We start from the raw sequence: 15420 nt of genomic DNA, 5'->3' as shown, positions 1-15420 counted from the left end.
CACTCCATAAGAACAATGGACTGAATCTCTGTTTCTTTGTTTGTTTGTTGTTTTTTTTTTATCGAAATATATATATACATTAGTGTGGTCCTATAATTTGGACCATACGAAACAGCGCTGTCGCAATAAACGATCGATGATTACTCCTAAAGCCTGAGCTCCTGTGAAGATGTTAATAGTCAAATGAATGCTCTTGAAATAAATTGAGCGCTCTACGAAATACATTCTACCCAGAATACAAGTATTTGTTTCTTTTGCAATAAAAAAGGAACAAAGGAATGCATTCGAGTACGCACCATACACACATCCGTGTTAAATTTTAAAGCATACCTTCAAATACAGACTTTAATGCCGACAAATTCCCGCGTTCTCCCATAAAAATGCGCAGTCTTGAGTTCAGAACTTTTCAGGAATTGATGTTTACGCAATGAGCACATTAGATCATATTTAAATGCTATTTTGCGCCTTTCAAATAATAAATTGTTATTATTGTTAATTGTTATTATCATTACATTATTACACATATTTTTATGGCACAAAGACAACTTCACTGCATCACAAAAGAGCCTAGATAATTCATTTCGCAAAATAGTAATTCTGGCAAAATTACTACTTTGCGAAATGAGTTCTAGTACGGTCAGTAAAATGACAGGTGCCCAGACTCTGCGAAATATTAATCATTTTATTGGTGGACACAATTTGTTTCAGACGAAAAGGATATATTTGCTAAATAAAGGTGAAAAAACGCCATTTCGTAAAATAGTAATTCTGGCAAAATTACTACTTTGCGAAATGTGTTCTAGTACGGCTAATAAAATGAGAAGTCACCAGACTCTTCGAAATATTAATCATTTTTATTGATGGACACAATTTGTTTCAGACGAAAAGGACATATTTGCTAAATAAATGTGAAAAAACGCCATTTCGTAAAATAGTAATTCTGGCAAAATTACTACTTTGCGAAATGTGTTCTAGTACGGCTAATAAAATGAGAAGTCACCAGACTCTTCGAAATATTAATCATTTTTATTGGTGGACACAATTTGTTTCAGACGAAAAGGACATATTTGCTAAATAAAGGTGAAAAAACGCCATTTCGCAAAATAGTAATTGTATTGAAATTACTACTTTGCGAAAAAGGTAAAAATCCTTCATTTTTCGTTAACTATTACTTCCGAAAACATTGTCAATGTTGTCTTAAGCTGTGTTTAGTTTTTTTCTCCCTCTCCCATATATTTCGTTTCGTTTCGTTTCGCAAAATAGAATAATCCTCTACGTTACAAAACCGTGAAATCACCGTCCTCATGTGTGAGCTGAAGTTCAATCCCATATTGTTTTCGTGCCGGGGCAAAACTAGAGACCTACAGTAGCTTCAGTCAATAGCAGAAACAAAAACCTACTGACATACATTCGAAACTCCCGTAAGCGACCACGGAAAATGCAAAGACTGAGTGGTCGCTTACAAGAATCGAACCAGAGGGGGTCTCTTCCGAGTAGAGGTTCAGGCACATCTACTTTATGGAGGATAATTTATTGCATGCAATGTCTAAGACATGTGTAGTTCCATGTTGTCACTAAATTTCTTCGTATATTCTAAGCAGCATAGTGTACACAGCGAAAATAGAGGTCAGAGAATGCGTCAAGTGGTCGCTTACAAGAGGTTAAAAACAGTGAAAAATCATTAACCGTCAGGCCCAAAAAATGGTCGCGGTCGCTTACAGGAGGCGGTCGTTTAATGGAGGTTCCAACTGTGAGGCTTTGACTGGTAAAATTTTGATGTTTTTTGATTTTGATGTTATGAAGGTTCGACTTTATAGCCACTACTTTATCATTAGCCTGCAGTGAAGGCGTTTTCTTCGGGCGCACGAATGTTTTGCTCGCGACAGCGCGATGTTGAAGCTCGAAAAGAATGGAGAAAATGGGGCGAGTCAAAAGGAGCGGGGGAGGGGGCGGGGAGAGAGATTTTTTTCTCCCCTCCCCCTCCCCTCTTTCCTCCTTTCGCCCTCGCTCCTACCCTTAGGGTTACTATTTTTACTCTCCCTAATCTTCCTCCGTCATAAGATGGCGGTTGCAACAGTACGAACTTTCGCCCGCACCAAAATAAGCCTGCACTGCAGGCTAGTTTATCATTTCAACAAAACATCTGTAACAAGCCAAACCACCGAAGCGACGGAAACGATACCTCCGAAACTACTGTCAAATATTGTTTACAATTTGCAAATATTTCATCGCGCGCACCATTCATAAACTTTTCAACATACTCTTGTCATCAAAATCGTCCTGAAGTACTCTTTCCTCTACCTGATATACGGTGCCGCATCAGTGTCAAATGCCCCTGCGTTTATTACAATCTTGGCCTCCTGTTCCTGGCAGATTCTATAAAGTGTTTTCATTTACAGGAATTGTTCATTATTTTTATTATTGTTTCTCAAAATAAAATAAACGAACAATATCAAAATTGGTTAAAAACATTTGAATTTATTGACATGTTTTATGCTTTCATATAAAAATTATACTACACCCAAAATATATGTATAGTCTAATCATTTACAGTGTTTCGATGACTAGTGTTTATGATTAACAAAGTTAGGCCTGGTTCAGACTCCGTACTTTTCATGTGCCGAACCTAACTGAGTAAGTTCGACTTTGGAGCGACACTGGCGCGACATCTGATTCAGACGGTGTACCGTGTGTCGAACCTAAGTTAAGTTCCACAAAAAATCGACACACTCTGTCGAACTTAACGCTTTTGCCGCACCAAACTAAAACTGCCGTATCAAATTGATTCAGACGCCGCTCTTTTGCCGTACTTAATTCATCAGTTAGGTTCGGCACATGAGTGGAGCGACGTCTGAACCGGGCCTAGAGAAGACTTAACGAAGGCGGGGGTCGGGGTGTACCCGGCCTGGGCAGATCAGGCGGGCATCCCCAGATCACACTTACACTTAAAACTAAGAAGGCCGCGCGTTACAATAATCAATCAATCTCAACGGAATTACGGCACTTTGTGATAATTCAATTCTACTTTAATAAACGTCGAGTGGTAAAAGCAGGAGGCAAATTGCTTCTAATGATTCTCAGGCTAAATATCCCGGCCAGAAATCTTGGAAGATGTCTTTTATCCTTCAATTAATATATTACATGCGCAGAACTGTTCAAGGAAAATTCTCATGACCAGTTGCCATGGATAATAATCATTTTACATCCTGATGATAGGGAGCTTAAGCCACAACGACGGCGACGCCTACAAAAACGTCACTTAAAAAGTGAATTCACACCGCTTCAAACTTTGTCACGCTTATTCCAACTCGTTCAATTCGTTAAATGCTGGCATATTTTTCTGGAGTTGAATTCTAAACGACTGTTTCAAAGTTCAGCAAAAGGGAAAGAAAATCGTTGTCGTTGTGTTCACCTCCTCGACAAAACGTGAAATTAGGCATTTTCACGTTGTAGTCGTGCAGCGACGGTAAAGAAATGTACTAAAAAGCGTGATGCACGTGCAAAGTTGTTGTTTTGCTAATCTAAACCTATTGGTTTTCTGTCGTTCTCGTTGCAGGGTGTCCAGTGGCATGGTTGCTCAAAAAAATAGGAAAATAGGAAACTCAGGATTGAGAAAATAGGAAAAATAGGAAACTCTACATTAAAAAATAGGAGAGAAATAGGAAAATCAATAGTAAATTTTGTTGACAAAGATACCCTCCCTGCACCCCATCAAGGTTATAATAAACACTACGAAGCTTCAGCTTCGACGCTCGTAGGATTTAGATCAACTTTCGCAGCTAAGAGGGAGTGAAAATGATCAGTAACGTTTAGTTTATTGGCTCAGTTAGGCTGTCATCAGAATGATGCCTGTATGCTTGACTACAGGTCGAGCGTTGTTCAATAGTCAAAGGTGATCATATGAAAATTCCCTTCAAGTTGGCCGCAAACCTTTGAAAAGCTTTGAAGAGTGAAATTTCTTAGGATAGAACTGAATTTCTTACGATTGAGTAGTCATTGAAGGATATCGAAGTAGGACTAACGAGTCCTATGGAAAGCTTTTCTTCCATTAATCTGCAATTGGTAGCTGGTTGAGAAGATGCTTGTTTAAGTCAAAAGACCGCATAATTTTAAGTACGGAACCGGGCTTTCCGCGGTGTACGCAAAATGACACTGATCTATTTGGTACGAGATTGCGAGTGTGTCATGGTTAAGTTCTAAGAAGAACATAACATTCTACTTAGCTATGACTGAAAGACCAGTTTCGCAACCAAAATATTAGATCTTTTGTCAGTTGCTTAGGTATAGCTGTTAATAAGGGCTCACCAAGAGAGCTAGTGCCGTAAACTAAACTTTAGTCTGTTCGTTTCATGTAGCATCCCGATTCAGCTAGGGACTGGTTTTTCAAACAAGACGCTGATTGGATAATTTATCTGGCCTGTGTTGTGAGGGGACAACTTGATCCTGTTTTAAGTTTCAAAGATAAACATAAAAGCGAGCAAGACTTCAAAATAAAATATAACATGTACAGATACTGAAACGCAGTTTCAGTGGGCTATGCACAATATTATTCATTAGTATAATTAAATTGATGATTATCGAAAATTGAGTGCTATGATTGGCTAGGAGCTTCACTTCATCCCGCTATAATCACCACGTGGTGATTATAACGTTGAAGGGTAGCAGTTGTCAAAATGGCAGCCAGCTTTGTTGATGTTTCGAAGTCGGATATTGATCAATTTAAAGAAAAAAAAAAAGAAAATGCTGTTCCTCAAAAAACAAAAGATGCTACAAAATTTGGAGTCAAGCTATTCAAAGGTAGGTTGAGAAACTTTCTCTTTTGCAAGTAACACAATTTACTGGAAACTGGTATGTAAGTGTCGGCAACTTTTAGTAACTTTTGCGAAATATTTTGTTCTACAGAATGGTTTCAACAGCAGCAAAAGTTCAAAAATGAAATAGATAACAAGGAAGTCGATGAACTAAAATGTCTGGCAAAATTTCACGTTTCCGTGAGGAAAATCGACGGCAGCTATTATAAGAAAACCAGCTTGTCGATAAGAGCCGCCCTCGACCGAAATCTTAAAGCCCCCAAACCGTTTCAAAAATATGTCTCTTTTTTATGTTATTTTCTCGAATTATCATCCATGTAATTATACTACGTTTCGGTGACTATTCGCCGATATTCACGGTGACTATAGTAATGAGAACTAGAACACTAAATACAATACATGTAGCTGCACTAGAAAATTATACAAAAAGTAACAAGATGTTAAAAGAACTCTAATAAGTAATAGAGGTCATGGAAAGAACAAATGTAACTATTATGTTTACTAATATTAGAACATCAAAGTCAACATACTACTTGCTTTATGATAAATCTCATTAAAAAACACATAGAACAACTATAATTCTATTTTCAATTTTGCTATAAATTTTGGCTTCACTAGCTAAAAAATAGGAAAAAATAGGAACTGGACACCCTGTCGTTGCCGTCGCCGTCGTCGTTGCTTACGCTCTCTAATGTTATATGGTCACGTACGACAGGAAAACAATGCGAAAAGTGAAATATATCTACGATTCCATTAAAATAAGCTTGAGTGTAGCTATAGTTACAGCAATAAGCGGTTAAAAGGGCAATGTCATGAGTATATTGCTGTTTGAGGTCAATTCTGTGTTAAAGTTATTTCTTAGTGACTATACCCAGGGTTGTAACTAAGATTTCAAGTTGCCGGGTCAACACAACGGGGAACCAAACAGCTAGGGATTTCTTTTGGTTCTATTTTTCTTCTTTTTTCCAATGAAAGTAGCCGGAGGCTACATTCATAGTAGCCGGAGGAAATCCCCGGCCCCCGGCTCTTAATAACAATCCTGTCAGTACCCATATACAAAATGCTCCGTAAGAGATGTGAAGAAGATACATGTATGAAATAAATTTCATCAGGGTGCACTAATTAGTTTCAACCCATGTCCACCCTTGTCATCTATTGAAACAGACGACAGAAAACAGTTTCAATGCCCAAATATAAGGGAGTTTTAGCAACGACGGCGGAGGCGGCAACGAGAACGTCATAACAGCGCTAGGATTATTGAGCAAAACAACAAGTTTGCACGTGCATCACGCTTTTTTGTACATTTCTTTGCCAATACTGCACGGCCACGACGTGAAAATGCCTAATTTCACGTTTTATGGAGGACGTAAACAAGCGACGACGAAATTTTCTTTCTCTTTCTAAACTTGAGTGCGGTCCCCAAGAAATCAAGTCCAGGGAAATTTGCCTACATTAGACATTTCTAGCGAATTGGAATGAACGCGACAAAGTTTGAAAAAACGCTTATTCAGTTTTAAAAGGGACGTATTCGCTGCCGTCGCCGTTGTCAATGCCAAAACTCCCTGCAGTTTTAAATAACAAAACCTGAATCATCATTTCTGAAATTCAATTGATGCGAAGACAAGTTTTGGCTTCTTAAAAAGATAACAAATAGCGTGACATGGCCGCTTTATGTTCAAATACTGAGCAGTATAGTCATTCCTGAATAATGTGAGAATAATGGTATCCATGGTAACTATTATCTCTTTCCCGCAACACTTCTTGGTCTGGATCGCGCGGAGCTGTTCCTTCGTCCTGTCTGCTGACCACCTTCCAGCAAGTTCAAACCGCGTTCTGTCGCCATAAGTAAGTCCTGCGGAGTCATCAATGACAAGTTTTCTATTGATTGGTTCTCATTGTACATAATTTGTTGTCGTTGAAGCAAGAGGGCCCTTATTAGAGACCTAATCTCGTACCCAGATCTCTTGTTGACGAAGCCGGATCTACGTCGGCAACAGATCTGGGGCCCGTTTCTCGAAAGTCCCGGTAACTTTACGGGCCCGAAATCAAATATTCAAATCGAAATATAAAGAATAAGGAGCGCGGGTCCTGGCTAACAAACTACTCCATTTAGTTTCATTTACTGACAGTTTTATCATGTTAGATGCAAAACTATTGAAACCCCGATCTTTAATGTAAACGGAGACAGCTTACCGGGCCCGTTAATTATCGGGACTTTCGAGAAACGGGCCCCTGGGCACCAGGGGAATAAGAGACCTTAAGTAGTGCGCGCGCGTGAACCCGCAGCGTCATTTTGGCGGGAAAACGCGATAGCCGTCGCCATTTGCTTGATACGAGTTTTAGCGGCCGTTTTAGCGAAAATGTCTCTTGTGGTAGAGGCGAGCGCAAAACGCGAGTGACTGGTGATGAACCGCAAGGGACCATGGGAAGGAAACAGCCTTCCTTTGCGCCTTCCTTTGCGCGCACATTTTCTTCGAGAGAGAGACGTCTGGGTAAGAGGCAGGTTCCTCACCGCTAGGGACGAAACGCTGGCGAAACGTCCATGGCAGCGAAGAGCGACTGAGGAGAGACTGCTGTTTTCGTAGGCTACGAGTAATCCTATTTCGCAAAAGACCACGTTGCAAAAAGACAGCTGCAATAAAGTCCTTTATTGAAGGATGCACTATATGGGCATAAAGCAATTTAACAGACAGAGAGCATTGCCTACTTGTAGGCAGCAATGATGCTCTCTACCCCCTCGGCCTTGAGCAGCTGGTAAGCGCACACCTCTGAAGAAGTAAAAGGAAATTTGTAAACAAAGTAAAGCATCATCTCAACGGAACTTTTAAAGTAACAAGAATTTCGAGCTGCGGTCAGTAATTTAGAGGACAGGGTCTAAAACTCTTCCTATGATAATAATTAATTAATCCTCACCTCGAGCCTCTACAATACTTGCCAAGGCCATGTAAGCATTCTTTATGACCTTTGCCTCCTATTAACGCATAGAAAATGAAGCGTTATTAGACAATAGCTTTTTCGACCCAAAACCCAGAAATCAGAGACCCGAATTCCGGATTCCACAACACAAACTTCCAGGATTCCGGATTCCGAGTACTGGATCCGGATTTACTGTGAATGGAACTTGGATTACGGATTCCAATCGTTAGTGGGATTCCGGATTCCTTGAGCTGTACACCTGTTTCCAAAGCCCAGAATTCCTGATTCCACAGCAAAACTTTGCTGGATTCCGAATCCCACAAGCGAAAATCTCACAGATTCCATAATTTGAATTCCCTTACATAGGGCAGACTCTTAGTCTTCTTCGGTTCCCCTTTATACGCTTTTGCTGGGCTTACTAGTCATTAGTCCTCCCGAAAACGTCGAGGATCTTTAAATTGGGTAGTGAAGCGGGATCTCTATTCGAATTTTTCCAGTCGAAGTTACATTATTGTGTTTATTGTGTTAACAGTTTCTGTAGAAACTGAAGCACTATGCAGTTATGTCGTCTCCGTAATAACCGCAAGTAAGAAAAGCGATAATTCTGAAGGCCAGATGCAAAATACAATATGATTCAGTTCGTAAACAGGGAAAGTGTATAGTTCTCTAGTCGTTGCTTGTCATTAAATCAATATATTTTTCCTAGTTAAAAGGAATTATTCGAAAAAAGGGGTAATTGTGGCTATCGGCGAGCTACATAAGCGTGACCTGGTAATTTCTCGACGCAAGAAGTCACGCTTCATTTTCTTCGACGCTACTCATCAGCGTGCTATTTGACATGAAGGTTAAGCGTAAATAGTTGTGTCAGATACTCTATTCTCCTCAGAGGCTCCCGCTGGGTATCCCCAAAAAAATAGCAATAATAAAAAAAATACAAAGCGCGCGGGGGACGATGGGACGTGGGAAGAGCCTCGCTTCCTCTCTTTCCCCTTCCCATCGTCCACCGTGCGCTTTCATTTTTTCCTCTCCCCAGCCTCCTTGCGAGACAAAGAGGCCTCAGCGGAGGGGGGAGCATCAGGTAAATAACCGTAACCTTGTACGTGGAACGTTTTTTCCTTGATGAAAGAAATCACGCTCTATTTTCTTCGCGCGTACACTCTCCTCATTGTAAACTCTGAAGAAAAGAGACTGCTCACAGTCTAGTTACAACATGAAGAAGGGTAGAAAATAGTAGCGTTACAAGAATACAAACAACAGGACGGGGCCTACATCTCATGATCGTTCGGAGCTTGACGTCGGAATGTTTGTGAAAGGTGCCTGCCGCGCATTTTATAGTTCAAAGCGATCACATACTAAGAGTGTTAACCTTTATTAGTGGATTTCTTAGGTAGGGCAAAGATGGGACACCGAGCTGGTCATTTATTAGCCTGTGCCAGGTTCTCAGATAGTATATAGGGTACGTATTAAAACGAGCAAAGCGAAAATAAGACGCGCGCGACTTGGGAAAGGGGGCGGTGGCGGCGGAAAAACGGCCTTTTTCGCATTTTCTTTTTACTGAACGACTTTTCATCACCATCTCGGAGCCTGGAACAGGCTAGTCATGTATAAAGTAAAAATGATTGGAAAAATCAAAAGGAAAAGGCTCTCACGGAGGTTTGCCAAAAAAACATCATCGAAAAAGAAAAGGTGAACGTGGTCGAATTCGTTAACTTGGAAAGTTAGAGTTGTGAAGCTGTCACTGACCAGAAACGTATGCTTGCTTACTATAGACTGTATCTTAACCAGCTTTTAAACTGAAGCTAAGGTTTTAAAGGCCTTACAAGGATATCTGTTATCAATAAATAAAGACAGAGAATCTGGCTTGATCACATCCTACGATTCCATGGAGATCTTCTCCAGCTGCTGGTTATTGATGGGGGAATGGAGGGGAAGAGGAAGGAATGTTGGACGGAGTGAAGGACGGCGCCCCCTACATAACAGTTAAGATCCGCGCCAAAAAGGAAAACTTTGCGGAAGGACGTGCATGCAAGGCAGAACACACACAGTCAGAGCGCTGGATTATGAGTTGATTGGTTAGTTTTCTGGACGTTCCCACAAAATTCCGAGACCTACCTTTTCATATTGGTTCCTTGCTACTGGAATGTTGAGTTGCTTTCAAATTGTAAAATTATGACAAAATTATGCTATTTTTCCACGAAATGTTACATCAACTAAGTTAACGCATTTAAATTGTTTATTCCCCATTTTATTTAACCACAGATTAAGATACACTTTGCATTTTATTTTAGGCACCTTGTTGTATTTACCGTGAAATATCATTGTCATATCGTTAATGTATCCAGTCAACAATACAAGTGGATTCTAAGCATTAGGGTCCACATTTAAGTTCATGCCATGTTTGTCACAGCATCGAAACATCCCTTGGTCACACCCACCAGCACAGTAATTTATAAACCATTTGTTGTTTCTTCTTTGAATGTTAATTTTATGTTGGTGACCAGCTCCAGTTGTGGTGATAAGATTCTTGATACGTGTCCCTTTCATAGCAAGCTCCACCTGCTCTGGTGTCAAAGTGACCTCATGAATATGCGGTCCTGGGGGTGTTTTCTGCGCCGAGATCATCCTCAAAGTCAAGGATCTCTTCGCAGGTTCCGTTGGGGAAACACCGGTTTTTCCTGCAAGTGGTTCCCTGTAGATGTAGTTATAGGTGTTGGATTTCATCAGGATATCTTTAGTTGCCTCAAGTTCCTTCCAAACAGCGCTTCCCTCTCCATGAACTGGCATTATGGGATATCGCTGTCGACAGATCCCTACGCCATTAATGGATGGAAGAAAGATGCGTGTTCCGCTGGCTCGAGTGATCCTAACGTCAATTCCATTCCGATCCAAAACTCCAACGCTATTCTTTGTGGTGTCTGCAGCGTCGCTGCTAACTTCCTTCCCTGAAAAGAAGGCCGATGGAGTTAGATAGTACTTCTTACTATTGGTGCCATTGTAAGCCTTGTCCGGAGTTCTTCCTCCATAGCGACCACCAAGCCACACGGTCTTTCCGTACGGCGTCCTCTCGTCACCTTTATATTCAAGGTTAAATGGGTTCCATCTGTTTAGTGGTGTCATGTAGATTATTTCAAGTGGAATGGCGTACGAAAACTTTTGGTTGACCGTCTTACATCTCGGCCGCTTTTTGGGCCCCTTGCAGGTCTTGAGCGTCATACCAGCCACTTTAGGTTGGGTAGTCATGGCCATGAACAGGTTTTCATCGGCATAGCCACGACGCCTAAAGGATTGGCCCATTGCGTCTTTCTCCAAGACTTTAAACCAGCGATGGTAGTAACCGGCATTTATTTTTCCGCTCTTCTTTGGGTCAATGGTGTGAGCTGGCAGGTCAAATGCCTCATCTGTTAGATTAGCTTGATAGTTGTCTTTTCCAGGAATTTCGCTCATAAGCTCATCAAGCAGTGTATACCTCGGATTGTTGTATCTTTCGGTCCACGTGTCCGAGTCTCGAGGGTTGATTTGGAATCTTGCTGCACGGAAGTTTTTTTGTTCGTTGTATTTTCTTCGCGCAGGAAGCCTGGCATGGAAATCGTCAACCACACGAAACCTGTTTAAGGGGATATCGCGACTCACTGGGTGACACAAAATGCGGTAATTCCATTGAGCAAAGACAGGGATCGTTTCGTTGATAATGTCGATAATGGTGGTTGGAAGGAAGGAAAAGTTTTCAAGATTGTCTTTTCTGCCAGTGTAAGAAGTAAAGCGGACTTTTTCCTGTAAGTCGAACCATGTTTGGGCGTCAATAAAATGTCTGTCACTTTCAAACGGTTCATCGATGTCTTTTGTTGCTGTGGTCCATGCGCCTTCTAGAAAGCACAGTACAGGCTTGAAATACTTCCTGTAATCTCTAATAGTGTGATTTTGTAACTTCCATGCCTTGAACCACTCACGCATCTCCACGATTTGTTCGTCCACGGTAGCTTTATTTTTCACTTCTGGTGGCACTTCTGGAAATGGAATCGGCTCCGTTGCATGGTATTCTTTGCTGGATTTGCTTGCCATGTAGAGTCGGTAGTCGTTGTGTCTTGTCCTAAATTCTACTCCATTAAGGACGCCAATGAATTCTCCCAGGCCCACCGTGCGCATATTGTTTGCGTGTTCATGAATAGACATAAGTCTTCCAGAGTTGCCATGGGTGTCTGAAAAGTAGTTTCGTGTTCCACTGTTACTGAGGCGCACTTGCTTTACACCAGAATCACCATCGGATCTGATGCGTTCTTCAACAAACATCTGCTGCAGCATGACTTGTCGAGACAGAGCTCCCACGATCTGACGAAAGGCCTCCAGTTCTGCCGTTAGTTTCTCGTCAGCGTTCGCAAATGCAGTTGTTACTCCTCTCAAGAATTCACCATCGCTCGTAACCGTTGTAAGTAGTTTGACGAAGATTAGCATTTGCAGCGAAAACGCCATATCTGTTTAGGCAAGAAATCAAACATAAAGTAGCTTACTGTATCAAGAGGGAACGAATGTTCAGTAGGTCAATCAAAGAAACTCAGTTGAAGAAAGTACAGTTTGTGAATATTGATAGTCCTTCTTACTTGCAGCGTTAATTGTTGTTATCTTGCTAGCTTAACTTTACTGCTAGTTTTTTTATTTTTTCTTTGCTCCGAGTATAGGGTTCTAGCATAAATGTTGAAGAAGTGGACGAGTAAACGTTCATCTTGTAGATTTGAAAATGGAACAACAAAAAGAAAATTTATGGAAAATAAAATCCATAGTTACCTGCTACAAGCTCTTTGCAAAATCCACTTGAAGAAAAAAAACGGTGGACGGTTTTTCCTGTTACGTCAATATAAAGCAAGAAAGAAATAATAATTCAATTTTGAAAGGTTCCTTGCTTTAAACATTATACCGTTTACTAATTGATGTACTTGTTTTGACAAACACATTAACATCGTACCTTTGAAATAAGACTGAAAGCCTGTGTGTTTCTTGATTAATGTTGATTTTTAATCACAGTAACACACATTCAGTATGCCTCGTAAGGTCAGTGTTTCCAGGGGAAAATAACATCTGGTCGTGATAAGAAATTATGTCATTGTTCTTTCTTTCAACTTTCCTTTTATGCAGGCCTTAAATTTTGGAGTTAGTGTTTGACTTTTTATACTTGTCAGTAGCTAATCTTCGTTTTAGATTACCTTTTCTGTTTACGGACCCTTTTTTTAACATTATCGAAAGATTTGTATTTTTTCCCTATGTTTTTAGAGTGCAAACTATTGCCTGTGTTGAATTGTCTGCGAAATGTATTGTTTACCACTAAACGGCTTCATCGAAGAAACAGGTGACATCGACTTGCTGACATTATCGTGTGACCCCCTTAGTACCCCCATAAGCAGCTGATAAGTATTTACTAAAAATCCCTTTATTGTATAACTGTACGATGACCATCTTGCTCTCAAAATCGCTCTTTGACCTGTTTTATAAGTTGCCACATGCCTAAAAAGTGGCCCGTCAATGACGTTAATTATATTTGTATTGTCGTTCAGTGAGAATAATGCTGCTTATGCAAATAAACCGTAAGGAAGGTCCTCGCAGTTATAAACGCAACTTTAACAGTTTCGAAAAGAAAGCCTTTAAAATTCAGGCTGGCTTGTGCTTGTACCGGACTAAGACCCTCGATACCATTGCAGCGCAAGGTTTTGAATCCCGTAGAAGCCCGAATTTTTTCAGGATTTCTTCGTGCAACTGAAAAACTTGTGTTTATCAGTAATTGCGATGATCTTCCTCACATTTTTCTCCTTTCCGCAGTTCTAAGATATTATCTTCATCTATTTATTATTTCAAAACGTATTTGCTTCTTATCAGTATCCTATATCAAGATTTTTTAAAATTGGCTTGTTCCATTTCATATAGATAGATAGAGTTTTTAGATTTCAGCTGAAGGATGTATTATTAATCTTAGCTCCGTCCAGCATTGTAAAAAATCGTCTACACATGAGTCAGTTAATTCAGAAATTCTCTATTTGCCCTCCCTAGTGTAAGACGGCCAAAACGGTCGACGCAAGAACAACAGATTTGAGCTTAAGTTGACTGATAAAACAAAAACAGGAACGAGAAACTAAAATACCAAAATAAAGCAAAAACTACGATAAGCTAAACAGTATTTACAAGCTACATATTAGAAACAAGAATAAGACTAGATAGCTGATTGCAAATTCTCGCTAATAAATTGCATTTTAAAAAAAGGGCAATAAGATTACTTAAGAAACTATAAAAGTGACTTTAAAATGTAAACAAACCGAAAGCTGAGTATATTCTGAGAACTATTACATGAGGTTCAAAATCAACAAAAACCCGGGATTCGGATTACATGTCTTGCATAACAATACAGCATGGCTAAGCTAATAACTAGTACAATGAAACTAAATCACGAAAAATAATGACAAAAGGATAATTTGGAACAAAAATGGATTGAACACAAGGGAACAATTACAGAAAATGATTGGAAACAAAGGTAAGCAACTATTGCTGAGAACGATACAGGGGCACCCAACGACAATTTTTGGAAAATATCTGTTCGGAAGACGATTTAAGATCTAGAATTTTCGGAACATTTGTTGTTAAATTTCTTGCTTGCCTGCCTCTCCTTGGATTCTCGAACCTTCCAAAAATGGTATAATTGCTCATTTTTAACAGATTTTTACCCCAAAAAGGTCACCTAGAATTTTCGGGAGCCTTTTTTCAGGCTGAAATTTTCGAAAAGGTAAGTTTTGATCGCTATAAATTTCGGATCACTAGACTTTCAGCTAGGAAATCCGAACAGATGAAAAATTTTTAGGGAATAAAAATATGCCTATATCTACTTTTTGAATACTAAAAAACGTCCAACAATGCTATGTTTAAGTGGTTTTGAACTATATTCTCGTTGGGTGCCCCTGACAATAGCAGAATGTTTAACACAGGGACCGCGGAGGGGGAGGGGCTGGTAGGGCCGCGGCCCCACCACTTTTTTGCGCCTCCGCCCCCACTTTTTGCGCTAAAAAGAAAAATAATTAAAATTAAAAAAAAGACTTGAAACAAGTTTTTTCCGTCTATATTCCGCTATATTCTCTGTATTTTCTTTAATTTCAAACGCCAGGCATTTTGTGGGGCTCCTGTGCTTTTCGCGGTAATTGTGCCCTGGGGCCGACTTGCCCCTTGATCAAACGCCATGCCTTGGCAATTGCCTTGGCCACCCCTTCTCTTCGTTCGGCAGCGTGTTTTGTACTTCCAGCTCCGCCAGAGTTTTTTATCAGTTTTATCAGACGAAATGAAGATTATTACTAGCTTTTTCAAGCCAAACAAAGGTGAGTAGTTGTTTTGAGTTGATAAAAGTTTTATGTTTTGTCTTTCTCCTTTCGAATCAATGAAATATTCGATGGCAAGAAGAATTACATTACTTGAACAGTGAACGGCCATAGGGCTATTGCATTTAAAATCCGTACCCCCCGGTTGAGGACTTACCTTTTCATCTTACCCCTTAAGATTGGCTAAAATTGCATTCACCCCTGAAGACTTCCGTAAAACATGGGTTTACCCCTGAAGAATTGGGTCATACCCCTGAAGAATTTGGGTCTACCCCTGAAGAATTTTGTGAAAATTAAGGCTTCACCCCTAAAGAATTCCATATTTGTTTACTCTATATCTACCCCTAAAG

General features: G+C 40.1%; 1 protein-coding gene across 1 annotated transcript; it reads right to left on the bottom strand.

The window, feature by feature from the left end:
• Nucleotides 1–9970: 9970 nt before the first annotated feature.
• LOC140937182 (uncharacterized) lies at nt 9971–12194 on the bottom strand. Its single transcript, XM_073386715.1, has one exon. It carries the CDS (start codon nt 12192–12194, stop codon nt 10089–10091), a length of 2106 nt encoding a protein of 701 aa, XP_073242816.1. The 3' UTR covers nt 9971–10088.
• Nucleotides 12195–15420: the final 3226 nt, after the last annotated feature.

This window comes from Porites lutea, chromosome 5 (assembly GCF_958299795.1).
Source record: "Porites lutea chromosome 5, jaPorLute2.1, whole genome shotgun sequence".
Classification (NCBI taxonomy): domain Eukaryota; kingdom Metazoa; phylum Cnidaria; class Anthozoa; order Scleractinia; family Poritidae; genus Porites; species Porites lutea.
This window is presented reverse-complemented; position numbering and strand designations above follow the sequence as displayed.

Coding starts and splice junctions, on each gene's coding strand:
- LOC140937182 (XM_073386715.1), bottom strand. CDS start 12,194: ATGGCGTTTTCGCTGCAAATGCTAATCTTCGTCAAACTACTTACAACG.